The 15,000-nt window shown below is 42.0% G+C and overlaps 2 protein-coding genes across 2 annotated transcripts in view; both read right to left on the bottom strand.

Moving 5' to 3' along the window:
- Window positions 1-1,470, bottom strand: part of LOC138022396 (mucin-like protein) — a 52,390-nt gene extending 50,920 nt beyond the window's left edge. The window contains exon 1 of the mRNA XM_068869523.1: window positions 1-1,470. This exon is cut by the window's left edge and continues 125 nt beyond it. Coding sequence (XP_068725624.1) covers window positions 1-1,352 — 1,352 coding nt within the window. The 5' untranslated portion in view covers window positions 1,353-1,470.
- A 2,032-nt stretch (window positions 1,471-3,502) lies between these two features.
- The window catches only part of LOC138020418 (streptococcal hemagglutinin-like), a 16,807-nt gene continuing 5,309 nt past the window's right edge, over window positions 3,503-15,000 (bottom strand). The window contains exons 2-3 of the mRNA XM_068867407.1: window positions 3,569-6,583; window positions 3,503-3,507 (exon numbers count right to left, since the gene is read on the bottom strand). Of these exons, the coding sequence (XP_068723508.1) occupies window positions 3,503-3,507; window positions 3,569-6,583 (3,020 nt within the window). The remainder of the gene's footprint in view (window positions 3,508-3,568; window positions 6,584-15,000) is intronic.

The raw sequence follows: 15,000 nt of genomic DNA, 5'->3' as shown, positions 1-15,000 counted from the left end.
GTAACCATGCTTGATCGCCCAGAAAACGTGTTTATGCTCATGACACTTTGAGTCAAAGTAGAGGAAACCAGGAATGCAACTGTGCTTGAAACACTCAGACTAACAGCTTTACTGGTGGATACTGAAGACATCGAGGCTAAGGCGCTTAAGCTGGAGGATGGAGAGGCAGTTGTTAAAACGGAATCGTTTATACTCATTGATAGAGACACACTTGAAGTAGTTGAAACACCAATGCTAAATGCTGCGGACACAATTGTAGAAGATAAATCGCTTGCACTTAAGGATTTAGATATTGTCGGAGCTGAAGAGCTTATGCTGTGGGAGGAAGACACACGTGTAGAAGTTGATATGTATAAGCTTGTCGATTGAGACACTCCTGCAGAAGCTGAAGCGCTGGCGCTGAGGGATGGAGAGTCATCCGCAGAAGCTGAAGTGCTCGAGCTTAGGGATGTCGACACGCTTGAAGAAGCTGAATTACTTGCTTTGAGGGAGGAAGGCACACTTGTAGAAGTTAATATGCCAACGCTGATGGATAGAGACACATGTGTAGACGTTGAAGCACTGGCGTTGACGGATCGAGAGTCATCTTTAGAAGCTAAATTGCTTGAGCTTTGGGATGTAGAAAAACTTGAAGAAGCTGAATAACCTGCACTAAGAGAGGAAAAAGTACTTGCAGAACCTGAAGTGTCAATGCTTTGGGAAGGAAACACACTTGTAGAACCTGAGGTACTAATATGGAGGGATGGAGACACAGTTGTCGAAACTGAATCAATAGCACTGCGGGATATTGATACACTTGTAAAATATGAAGCGCTGATGCTAAGGGATGGAGACACAATTGTAGTAGCTGAAAAACTTGCGATGATGGAGGAAAAAGCACTTGGAGACCCTAAAGCGCTAATGCTAAGGGATGAAGACACACTTGAAGAAGAGGATTCACTTGCGCTGAGAGATACTGATACACCTTTAGAACGTGAAGTTCTAATGCTGAGGGATGGAGAAACACTTGAAAAAGCTGATTCACTTTTACTGATTGAGGGAGAAACAATTGGAGACTCTAAAACGCTAATGCTGAGGGATGGAGAAACACTTAAAGAAGCTGATTGACTTGCGCTGATGGAGGGAGAAGCACTTGTGGACCCTGAAGTGCTAACACTAAAGGATAATGATACACTTGTAGAACGTGAAGCGCTAATGCTGACGGATGGAGACACACTTGATGAAGCTGATTCACCTTCGCTGATAGAGGGAGAAACACTTAGAGACTCTGAAACGCTAATGCTGAGGGATGGTGACACACTTGTAGAAGCTGATTGACTTGCGCTGATGGAGGGAAAAGCACTTGTGGACATTGAAGTGCTTACACTAAAGGATATTGATACACTTGTAGAACGTGAAACGCTAATGCTGAGGGATGGAGACACACTTGTAGAAGCTGATTCACCTTCGCTGATGGAGGGAGAAACACTTGGAGACTCTGAAACGCTAATGCTGAGGGATGGCGACACACTTGTAGAAGCTGATTGAGTTGCGCGTATGGAAGGAGAAGCACTTGTGGACAATGAAGTGCTAACACTAAAGGAAGTTGATACACTTGTAGAACGTGAAACGCTAATGCTGAGGGATGGAGACACACTTGTAGAAGCTGAATCACCTTCGCTGATGGAGGGAGAAACACTTGGAGACTCTGAAACGCTAATGCTGAGGTATGGCGACACACTTGTAGAAGCTGATTGACTTGCGCTTTTGGAGGGAGAAGCACTTGTGGACATTGAAGTGCTAACACTAAAGGATATTGATACACTTGTAGAACGTGAAGCGCTAATGCTGACGGATGGAGACACACTTGCAGAAGCTGATTCACCTTCGCTGATAGAGGGTGAAACACTTAGAGACTCTAAAACGCTAATGCTGAGAGATGGTGACACACTTGTAGAAGCTGATTGACTTGCGCTTATGGAAGGAGAAGCACTTTTGGACATTGAAGTGCTAACACTAAAGGATATTGATACACTTGTAGAACGTGAAGCGCTAATGCTGACGGATGGAGACACACTGGTAGAAGCTGATTCACCTTCGCTCATGGAGGGAGAAACACTTAGAGACTCTGAAACGCTAATGCTGAGGGATGGTGACACACTTGTAGAAGCTGATTGACTTGCGCTGATGGAGGGAGAAGCACTTGTTGACTTTGAAGTGCTAACACTAAAGGATATTGATACACTTGTAGAACGTGAAGCGCTAATGCTAAGGGATGGAGACACACTTGTAGAAGTTGATTCACTTTCGCTGATGGAGGGAGAAGCACTTGCAGACCCTGAAGTGCTAACACTGAAGGATATTGATACACTTGTAGAACGTGAAGCGCTAATGCTGACGGATGGAGACACACTTGGTGAAGCTGATTCACCATCGCTGATAGAGGGAGAAACACTTAGAGACTCTGAAACGCTAATGCTTAGGGATAGTGACACACTTGTAGAAGCTGATTGACTTGCGCTGATGGAGGGAGAAGCACTTGTGGACATTGAAGTGCTTACACTAAAGGATATTGATACACTTGTAGAACGTGAAGCGCTAATGCTAAGGGATGGAGACACACTTGTAGAAGCTGATTCACCTTCGCTGATGGAGGGAGAAACACTTGGCGACTCTGAAACGCTAATGCTGAGGGATGGCGACACACTTGTAGAAGGTGATTGACTTGCGCTTATGGAAGGAGAAGCACTTGTGGATATTGAAGTGCTAACACTAAAGGATATTGATACACTTGTAGAACGTGAAGCGCTAATGCTGACGGATGGAGACACACTTGTAGAAGCTGATTCACCTTCGCTGATAGAGGGAGAAACACTTAGAGACTCTAAAACGCTAATGCTGAGAGATGGTGACACACTTGTAGAAGCTGATTGACTTGCGCTTATGGAAGGAGAAGCACTTTTGGACATTGAAGTGCTAACACTAAAGGATATTGATACACTTGTAGAACGTAAAGCGCTAATGCTGACGGATGGAGACACACTGGTAGAAGCTGATTCACCTTCGCTGATGGAGGGAGAAACACTTAGAGACTCTGAAACGCTAATGCTGAGGGATGGTGACACACTTGTAGAAGCTGATTGACTTGCGCTGATGGAGGGAGAAGCACTTGTGGACTTTGAAGTGCTAACACTAAAGGATATTGATACACTTGTAGAACGTGAAGCGCTAATGCTAAGGGATGGAGACACACTTGTAGAAGTTGATTCACTTTCGCTGATGGAGGGAGAAGCACTTGCAGACTCTGAAGTGCTAACACTGAAGGATATTGATACACTTGTAGAACGTGAAGCGCTAATGCTGACGGATGAAGACAAACTTGGTGAAGCTGATTCACCATCGCTGATAGAGGGAGAAACACTTAGAGACTCTGAAACGCTAATGCTGAGGGATGGTGACACACTTGTAGAAGCTGATTGACTTGCGCTGATGGAGGGAGAAGCACTTGTGGACATTGAAGTGCTTACACTAAAGGATATTGATACACTTGTAGAACGTGAAGCGCTAATGCTAAGGGATGGAGACACACTTGTAGAAGCTGATTCACCTTCGCTGATGGAGGGAGAAACAATTGGAGACTCTGATACGCTAATGCTGAGGGATGGCGACACACTTGTAGAAGGTGATTGACTTGCGCTTATGGAAGGAGAAGCACTTGTGGATATTGAAGTGCTAACACTAAAGGATATTGATACACTTGTAGAACGTGAAGCGCTAATGCTAAGGGATGGAGACACACTTGTAGAAGCTGATTCACCTTCGCTGATGGAGGGAGAAACAATTGGAGACTCTGATACGCTAATGCTGAGGGATGGCGACACACTTGTAGAAGGTGATTGACTTGCGCTTATGGAAGGAGAAGCACTTGTGGATATTGAAGTGCTAACACTAAAGGATATTGATACACTTGTAGAACGTGAAGCGCTAATGCTAAGGGATGGAGACACACTTGTAGAAGTTGATTCACTTTCGCTGATGGAGGGAGAAGCACTTGCAGACCCTGAAGTGCTAACACTGAAGGATATTGATACACTTGTAGAACGTGAAGCGCTACTGCTGAGGGATGGAGACACACTTGATGAAGCTGATTCACCATCGCTGATAGAGGGAGAAACACTTAGAGACTCTGAAACGCTAATGCTGAGGGATGGCGACAAACTTGTAGAAGCTGATTGATTTGTGCTTATGGAAGGAGAAGCACTTTTGGACATTGAAGTGCTAACACTAAAGGATATTGATACACTTGTAGAACGTGAAACGCTAATGCTGAGGGATGGAGACACACTTGTAGAAGCTGATTCACCTTCGCTGATGGAGGGAGAAACACTTGGAGACTCTGAAACGCTAATGCTGAGGGATGGCGACACACTTGTAGAAGCTGATTGAGTTGCGCTTATGGAAAGAGAAGCACTTGTGGACACTGAAGTGCTAACACTAAAGGATATTGATACGCTTGTAGAACGTGAAACGCTAATGCTGAGGGATGGCGACACACTTGTAGAAGCTGATTCACCTTCGCTGATGGAGGGAGAAACACTTGGAGACTCTGAAACGGTAATGCTGAGGGATGGCGACACACTTGTAGAAGCTGATTGAGTTGCGCTTATGGAAGGAGAAGCACTTGTGGACATTGAAGTGCTCACACTTAAGGATATTGATACGCTTGTAGAACGTGAAACGCTAATGCTGAGGGATGGCGACACACTTGTAGAAGCTGATTTAGTTGTGCTTATGGAAGGAGAAGCAATTGTGGACATTGGAGTGCTAACACTAAAGGATATTGATACACTTGTAGAACGTGAAACGCTAATGCTGAGGGATGGAAACACACTTGTAGAAGCTGATTCACCTTCGCTGATGGAGGGAGAAACCTCTGGAGACTCTGAAACGCTAATGCTGAGGGATGGCGACACACTTGTAGAAGCTGATTGAGTTGCGCTTATGGAAAGAGAAGCACTTGTGGACACTGAAGTGCTAACACTAAAGGATATGGATACACTTGTAGAACGTGAAACGCTAATGCTGAGGGATGGAGACACACTTGTAGAAGCTGATTCACCTTCGCTGATGGAGGGAGAAACACTTGGAGACTCTGAAACGCTAATGCTGAGGGATGGCGACACACTTGTAGAAGTTGATTCACTTGTGCTGATGGAGGGGGAAACACTTGGAGACTCTGAAACGCTAATGCTGAGGGATGGCGACACACTTGTAGAAGCTGATGGAGTTGCGCTTATGGAAAGAGAAGCACTTGTGGACACTGAAGTGCTAACACTAAAGGATATTGATACACTTGTAGAACGTGAAACGCTAATGCTGAGGGATGGAGACACACTTGTAGAAGCTGATTCACTTTCGCTGATGGAGGGAGAAACACTTGGAGACTCTGAAACGCTAATGCTGAGGGATGGCGACACACTTGTAGAAGGTGATTGACTTGCGCTTTTGGAGGGAGAAGCACTTGTGGATATTGAAGTGCTAACACTAAAGGATATTGATACACTTGTAGAACGTGAAGCGCTAATGCTGACGGTTGGAGACGCACTTGTAGAAGCTGATTTACCTTCGCTGATGAAGGGAGAAACACTTGGAGTCTCTGAAACGCTAATGCTGAGGGATGGCGACACACTTGTAGAAGGTGATTGACTTGCGCTTTTGGAGGGAGAAGCACTTGTGGACATTGAAGTGCTAACACTAAAGGATATTGATACACTTGTAGAACGTGAAATGCTAATGCTGAGGGATGGAGACACACTTGTAGAAGCTGATTTACTTTCGCTGATGGAGGGAGAAACACTTGGAGACTCTGAAACGCTAATGCTGAGGGATGGTGACACACTTGTAGAAGCTGATTGAGTTGTGCTTATGGAAGGAGAAGCACTTGTGGACATTGAAGTGCTAACACTTAAGGATATTGATACACTTGTAGAACGTGAAACGCTAATGCTGAGGGATGGCGACACACTTGTAGAACCTGATTGACTTGTGCTTCTGGAGGTAGAAGCACTTGTGGACATTGAAGTGCGAACACCAAAGGATATTGATACACTTGAAGAACGTAAAACGCTAATGCTGAGGGATGGAGACACACTTGTAGAAGCTGATTTACCTTCGCTGATGGAGGGAGAAACACTTGGAGACTCTGAAACGCTAATGCTGAGGGATGGCGACACACTTGTAGAAGGTGATTGACTTGCGCTTTTGGAGGGAGAAGCACTTGTGGACATTGAAGTGCTAACACTAAAGGATATTGATACACTTGTAGAACGTGAAACGCTAATGCTGAGGGATGGAGACACACTTGTAGAAGCTGATTCACTTGTGCTGATGGAGGGTGAAGCACTTTTAGACATTGAAGTGCTAACACTGAACGATGGAGAGAAACTTGTAGAAGCTGACTCACTTGCGCTGGAGGAGGGAGAAGCACTTACAGACCGTGAAGTGCTAACACTGAAGGATGGAGACAAACTTGTAGAAACTGACTCACTTGTGCTGGTGGAGGGAGAAGCCATTATTGTGCTGACTTGGGTTACTGCAAGAAAAGCTGGAAATGCAATATTTCGTTAGGATCTGCAGGTTTCTTTGTTGTTTTGCGTTAAGAACAGCTGCTGGTTTCCCTAGGTTTTTTTATCTCGTGCGGCGCACGCATCAGAATTGCACTCGTCACAAAGTAAAAATATGCTCTCTTTAGATTTATCTCAGTTGATTCTAATGGGTGTATTGTTTTTACTCAGGTCTCATCCCCTGGAGAACAACAGTCGGTCAGTTTTCATTAATTTAGGTGAAAGAAGCTTAAAAAAAATGGCAGGTGCCTCTAGGGGGGCCCTAAGCGTCAAATCTTTTATCATAGTGGCAGGGTTTTTTTCCCACATACTTCTGTTCTTTGGAAACCTGCTATTCTTTTGTCAAGTATCGTAATTTTGGCATATTTAACAAGTATTCACCGAGGAGGAGGTGGTTATTGGTGGATACTTACCAAGGAGCGCAGTGCGGAGGTAAATATCCACTGCTAGCCACCTCCACTTCGGTGAACAGTTGCTTTTGTATATATTAAAACAGTGAGATAATATACAGTCGGACCTGTATATAACGGCCCTGCGTTAAGCGGCCACCCTCTATTAAGCGGACAGTTTTCAAAGGCGCGATTTTTTCCCATACAAACGCTGTATTTGTTACCTGTAATAGGTGGCCACCTCTATTGAGCGGCCGCGGCCACCCTGTAGCAGTCTTATGTTTGTCTTGCTTTGTTTCTTTTACCTGTATTAAGCGGCCACCCTTGAACAGAAACTAAGCCACATGTCATTTTATGCAGCATTTTATTGTGTTTAAAATGCGATCTATCACTATAAAGAAATAACTTGTACAAAGCTACTGTAAGCTGATAATCGGCCGCTTAGTCGTTAACTCTCTCCATTTATCTGCAATGTGCTGAAGAAGTACAGTACAAAATCACAAAGGCAAAAAAATGTTCGCTTTGAAAATGCTTCCCTCTTTGCTAGAAACTCCTGTTTAAGAAGCTTGTCCTCTAGAACGCGATGGAGAATGAATCGCCTTCAAAGGTATACTCGAAAGGGGTTTTCAGGCCATAACCTCCACCTTTGTTTAATTCCTTACCCTTTATATTATCCAGACTTTCCTGTTGTTTGTTGGCCCTTTCAAAAATGTTCCGTACCTTTAAGTTACAAGTTGGCAACTTTGTTTAAAGTATTGATGCCTTGAAAGAGTGTTGATTGTCCTATTGTTTCCTTGCATAAAGTGCTTTTTAATGGCACGCCATTAAAATTGACATTATACTGTATTAAGCGGCCACCTTGATTACGCCGTCAGTTCCTCAAGTCCCGAGGGTGGCCGCTATAGGTTCGACTGTAGCACATAAACACGATTTTAACTCTTTTATCCGATTACCATATTTTCAGCCGCGAATCTCGCTCGATTTGCTTGTAGGTGAATAGGACACTTTGGAAAGCACGTGTCTCTTCTTTCACTGATATTTGAATCTTATGCAGTCACCTTTGGGTTTGAATATAACTCATCGCTATTTTAAACGAGATGCTTCCGTGAAGCATACACTGGGTTGCCTGTGGTACGTGTTACTGAAAATCAGAAGGCACTGAATTGTATGGTATTGGAATGGGGTTAGTGTCAGGATGGGAGACCAAAACAATAAACCCCTCATAAAACAGAAACATCTGACCGAAAATACTATTAACGCTAACAAATGCGAACTCAGCAAGGTACAGATTCTCTTAGCTTGCTTTATGCAAAACAAATATTGATGCAAAAGCAAATAACTATTGATACACAGTTTTTAGAAAGAGCAGAACGAAGTTTCCGGGACGGTCGATCGAGAATAAAATATTTACGACATGAAAACAACATTAATTTTGAACCGTGAATATAGAAGATAAAAAGTTACGATCAGCGACAAACATTTTGGGAGATTTTTGCTACGTTCAAATAAATCGCAAAATCGAAAGTGACATGCCGGAATTCAGCGGGCGCCGTGATTAAGTTACCGCGGCATGTTTACTCGCCAAACAGTGAAGTATCTGTGTCAAATGATGGCAAGATACCGGGTTTTTGAAAGTTTCTTTTTCTGTCAGGTGCTATAAAGTTTGACAATGAAATGAGCGAAGTCAAAACAAAGATCACAATCGCCCAACTCTTGTTTATGCAAAGTCAAAATTTACTCTCCAAGACGCGTACGACGTTATTTATCACCAGGTAATTCCATCATTTTGGAAATAGCAGCTACTTTATTATTCATCTGCGTCACAATTTTTCACTGATTTTGGGACTCATTTTGTTGAAACTCAAGCACGCTTCCAACAGGCCTGTGAACCCTTCCTGCTTACAGAGCAATACTAAAAAACTTCTCCCATATCACATTTCAACCTTAAGCTCGAAAATTCAATACACAACATGATATTGTAATTTACAAAGGCAGAAAATACCACAGAATCCTTTTAAAGTGAGAATTTTATTGAAACAAACAACATATTTGCTCTTAGAGGCGAAAACCTCTTCCTATTTCATTGCGTGCGTGAAGACAAGAAACTCAATCGTGTCAAATTACCGTGTACTTCAGGTAAATACAGCTCACTTTGATTTCGTCTCGACGGGCGATAGATTGTTGTCGAAGTCCATTACTCGTCGCTTTTGAGATTCCTGCCTAGTTTATCCAACTGACTTTCCATTATTGAGCTCCATAAGGGTATATTTTGTTTAAGGATCCATAAAACGCCATTCGCGTTACATGACTTTCGACGCCATTGCAGGCTAAGTTAATGATTCTACTGTGTCCACCAGAGAAATCTACGCAGTTCCACTACCCTCTCGATCCTAAGAAAATACGCGTAGAAGGCTGTATGCACAAAGACACCACTTACCAGGGGAGTGACAGGCAAGACTTTTACCGACACGGAAAAAAATACTAAAAAAAGAAAAAACGGAAATCTACCTATTTTCTGACTGGGTTGCCATAGGGCAACCCAGTAATTAAATACAATTAAAGAGAGAATATTTGCAGTGTTTAAGAAATATCCATGGAACGACGGACAAACACCTAATTCTCACATCGTAAAAGGTCACCATTAATCTTCTATACTAAAAAACGAACATTGAAAAAAACATTAAGACAGGAAATGGCATGCTATTGTCCACTTTGAGGTTGCGCGGGAGACAGGGTAGAGAGTCCTTTTGAATTGCCTGGTGGGACTGTTTTGGGGGACGCATTTTCAACATTGCTTGCGCGGAACAAGAACTCAAGTTGCAAGAAAGCGATATACCCGGAGCCGAGCTTCTTAAACCACCAGAATATTGTGCAAAGGCAATTTTAAAACGATCACTCGCTTGCCAAGGCGCAAACTTGTCCTGAAAACGGAAGGCTGTGATCAAAGGGTCAGTGAGATCGTGGTACATACAACGTTTACTTGTAAACAACGTACCGTACTTATTCGGTTACAAGCCCAGCTCGGCTATAAGCCGAGACCCCAAACTTCTTACGGAAAAAATCAACTTGATTGACACGAATTGTAAATGCATAACACCCGGCTATAAGCCGAGACCCATTTTAGGTCTTGATGTGTAATATCGACTATGGAATTTTCGTAATTTAAATACAAATTGACATTGACTGAAAAATTATACTCAAAGCAATCAAATGAACACGAAAGATAAGAAGCAAACAAGCGACGTGACCGTGAGGTGACGAATATTATTAAACAATTACTGACCTTACTGGAAACGTGTCTTCGTACAAGTGAAGCATTTTATAAAAAGGTTATTCGACTGGAAACCTTACAACCTCGCTTTTAAACTTAAAATAGTCGCTGAAGCACAAGCTGCAGAAAATAACTCCGAGATCGCCGGAGAATACGGCATCAGCGAGTCGATGGTTCCGTCGCCGGAGGAAAGATAAGGCAAATCTGTTACACGGGGAGCTTATCGGGGAGCATATCCCGACCTTGATCAGCGACCTTTGGCGTGGTTTTCAGAGCAAAGAATTCAAGGTAAGATTTTCCCTTTAATGCGTACGGTCTTTTTGCTTGGAAAATGTCGCTACAAGAAGAACTCCACTTGCGTTTTTGTCTCAAGTTTGCTATGGTGTCATGTGACAAGCTTGTTTACACGATATGTGTCAATAGATGGTGCAATCTCGTTCCCAGACTCCTGGTTTCTTCGATAGGTAAAACAGGCTTGGGGCGATACCCAAGGAGATGGTGAGGCGTTCGTTCAAGACTTGTGGCACCTCTATAACGCACTCGACGGCACAGAAGACGATGCAGTCTTCAACGAGAATATTCCAGAACAAAAAAAAAGTGAAGACGAGAAAATGGACGACGAATTCGAGACAGACAGCGAGGAAGAAGACGAGCAATAACATCGATCCCGATCACACAACAACACGAACGGCTCCTTTACGAGCCACCAAGTAATAAAAGTCCATATTACACCAACAACAACTTCTCTTTATTTCACAAGTAATTTAGTTCGGCTTGTAAGTGAATACACGTTCATTTGTAACTGTTTTAATTTGCTGAGAAAATTATTTTTATGAAAAACCCTTTCTACGGCTTCAAATTTGCCCAAATTGATTGAAGATTTGTGTAAAAATTGCTCGGCTTATAGCTGAATAAGTAAGTTGTTATCGTACAAAAATATACAAAAGTCTTCTTGCTTTGCGAGTAAATGACTGCATAAACAGTGGCTCGTGCTCAAAACAGTCGCACAATGCAACTCAATAAGACTCTCGACCCTGTCTCTCACGCAACCTCAAAGCGGCCAACATACAAAGCTAACTATGCACTAATTAATTTAATTGATGGTTTTCATGTTGCGTCGTCCGGGCCGCCACATGTTGGTGAACGAAAACAAAAGATCTCTCCTCTCATTAGCATCTTTTGTTCGTTTAACAGTAATTGTACATTACATCATTGCTATCTGTTTCCCTAGGGACTGGTTGCAAACCAGGTACACTAAGTGAAATAACTAAGTATATAAATAGTAAATTATTAAGTTGTTGATGCACCGTGGGTGCAAGAAGAAACCTTTCTTCCATGGTCCGTGAAAACGCTGCGTGAACGGAAAATATTTCCTCTGGTGGCTCTAGCCGAGAATCTCAGATGAACTTGTGATTATATAATAAGCTGAATAATGAACGCATTTTTGACTAGTTCTCACTTATAGTCTATTAGAGGACATGCGCATACCTGGCTCGAACTTTTCAAGTTCTTTTATGCATTTACGACATAAAATTGATGACACGCCAAAGTCCTTGTTGAGGGAGAGTTGAAAACATTGATTCCAACCCTGTGGACTACTCGATGGAGTACATCTCCTTCAATCATCCAAAACTTCAGTCGCCACCTGGGCTGCCGCCACTTTTTCGGGCCCATGTCTCCCTCACAAGTGACTTACCTCGGTTAAAAGAAAAAATTGAAAAGTGTTTTGTTTTCGTGGTGTTTGCAACAATTCGTTTTGCATTCAGTTTTTGTTAAACATGATGACGTTACTGGAGGCTCAAATCAGTTTTAACACTTTTTCATCAAACTGTACTTGATTTGAAAGGATTGAGTGTACCAAACTGTTTCACGTAACGGAAAAATTTTGGTACTATTAAAAGCAACAATACCTGTTTAACAAGATGCACCCATTTATGTGACGCAATAAGTCGCTATGGCTTCAAAAGGGCCATCCAGACACACCCTACACTTTGTCTTTAAATGGTTATATCTCAGAAACGAACTCGGTGACCCCTAATTTTCATTGCTGGAAAGTGATTACCAGGCTAACATAAAACGTTTCGCAAAGTACTGGAACTTTTGAGAGAACTTCATTTTAGCTTAATATCACTTTTCAACAATAAAAAATGAGGGTCACCCCGTTGGTTTTTGAGATATAACTGTTTAAAGTGGTACTACGACCAAACAAAAATTTTTGTTTTTCCTTTGGATTTCAAAACTATGTTGACTAAACACTAACTCACCCAAGTTTTAAGTTCTGATTTTAAAAAGACACCTGTTTATTTAAGCTGGAATTTTCTTATTCATTGGTCCGCCATTACTAACTTTAAAATCTTGAGAGAGCTAGGTGGAGGAGAAAATGACGTCAAATACTCACTAGTTTAAGAATGCAACGCGTGTGTACGCGGCCTAATTAATATGCAGCTCGGGCATTTCGGGCTTTCAGACTTTTCAACCCGTGTTTTGCATATATAATAAATTGCGTTTCCACGCTGAAATTTTAAGCTAGTGAGTAAATGACGTCATTTTCTCTAGATCCAACCCTCTGAGGTCCAATCGGCCAGTTTTGAACGTGAGTAATAGCGGACCATGAAATCCAAAACTTACACTCAAAATAAACAGCCCTTGGATAAAACTCAAAGCTAAAAATTTTGCCAGTTAAGTGTTAAGCGAACACGCTTTCAAAATCTGAAGGAAAAAGGAAATGATTTTTTGAGCATAGTACCACTTTAAAACAGAATGCAAGGTGTTTCTAGATGGCTCTTTTGTTGCCGTGGTGACCTATTACGTCACATTCATGAGTGCATGGGGAGCAGTGATGGCGCAGTGATGGCGTAGTGGTGAGCGCACTCGTCTCCCACCAATGTGGCCCAGGTTCGATTCCCGGACCCCGCGCCAGAAGTGGGTCGAGATTGTGTTGGTTTTCTACTTTGCTACGAGTGTTTTTCTCCGGGTCCTCCGGTTTATCCCCCCAGCAAAACTAGCCGTAAGGTGCCATTACTGAACAAAAAACCTTGTTAACACATGTTTACTTCCGTCAAAACAAACCTAGGCACCGAGGAGACACCGAGCGATCAATGCACAATTTGTCAGTGTGATTTTAAAGTTAAATTTGTAACGGCAGCTTCTCAGCCTGGTAAGACTATATATGTCTCTTCCGAGAATTTGTTCAAACCATCGAAGAGGAAAGATACTTATTTGTTGAGCGGTTGGAATAGATATATAAATTGCCGAAAACAAGCAATTTTCAGAACGTGTAAGCAATCCGTGCTCTCGCAAAAGATGAAATTTAGAAACATAACCGAGTCGTACAGATTTCCATGCGTAGTAAGACCATTGAATGCAAAACTCCACCAAAGCAGACCATGAAACCATTCAAGAGGTTTTAGTTGCGATTTTTAAATTAGCGGCGATTTTAGTGCGACTTGCTGGCTATTTCTTGGTGCAAAATGGTTGACGAAGTGACTCTTACTAAATCTCCTGGAAATTACAGGAAAACCTCCCCGCTAGTTTGATAATCAACAGTACGTTTTTTTTTCAAATCGTCACGAAATCGTAACTGAAATAGCAAATAAATATTTCCTAAAAAATGACATACAAACCATAATTTGTCGTACGCGAAAACGCCCTTCTATCTTTGGCAATAGGTCCTTATAGCCAATTTACAGTGCTCTGATTCTAACCATTTCTGAACATATCATACTCGCCTAAGTAAATGTTTCAATGTTCTTGCTAATCATTTTGTTCCATCATTCCTTTCTTGTCAAGAGAAAATGAGAATTTTTTTCGGTTGCTCTTTGCTGTGAGCTTGATCTTCAACTAGGTTGTTGCAATAATATGCAAATATATTAGTATATAATAGCAATAGTTCATCGACTGGAAGGCAGGCTCCAAAAGATATCTCAAGGACTTGAGTGTTTTCAAATTGCAAAAACAATTGCGACTGTCTCGTTTAGGAATTTTCTTTATTAACGAGCTGAGACCAAAACGTACAATCAGATTTGAGACGTGGTGAGATTTTGATTTGTTCTTCTCTTCATTTTTTTGTTGTTCGACTGATTACATTTGTTCAAAGTTCTCTGACGCTTTCTAAATGTGTTTTTACGTCCTGATTTTGAATTCTTCGACTTCCTTCATAACGACTGGAGAACGGCCAGAACGTCGTATTTCCCAGTAGTTTAAATTATAATTTTATTTCATTGCTGCTGTTTCATTTTTTTTGGTATTATTGATAACTTATCACATGGTTATTACTCTCGTTTTAACTTGGAAACGCATTGGTATCAGGGTATAATTCTTAATCTTCCGATGTTATCTACTAATAGTGATATATTCATAAGAAATAAATATTTGCACACGAAGTCATTTTGGCAGGTTAACGTTTTGTTGATCTGAAGATAAGGAAAGTAGGATAAGTCGGTAGCACCTTATAGTGTTATATCAATTCAGACCAGACCAGAACAGCGGGAACCGTATGCCCTGCTCTTTTCAAATATTGTGTGGTATCCTTAACGTCCCGCAGAGTTTTTATGAACAATGGTTGTGAAACGGGATCTTCGGTTAATAGTCCTGGTCCCCATAGACAGCGTAACCCTTAGAGGTACGTGAAAACAACAATGGGGCAAGTTTGAACACAACCCTAAGTGCATTAATTAGAAAACAATTGGGCAAGTTTGAATGAAACCTTAAAACATATTTTCGTATGGGTTTTGAGCTA

This window comes from Montipora capricornis, chromosome 10 (genome assembly GCF_036669925.1).
Source record: "Montipora capricornis isolate CH-2021 chromosome 10, ASM3666992v2, whole genome shotgun sequence".
NCBI lineage: Eukaryota > Metazoa > Cnidaria > Anthozoa > Scleractinia > Acroporidae > Montipora > Montipora capricornis.
This window is presented reverse-complemented; position numbering and strand designations above follow the sequence as displayed.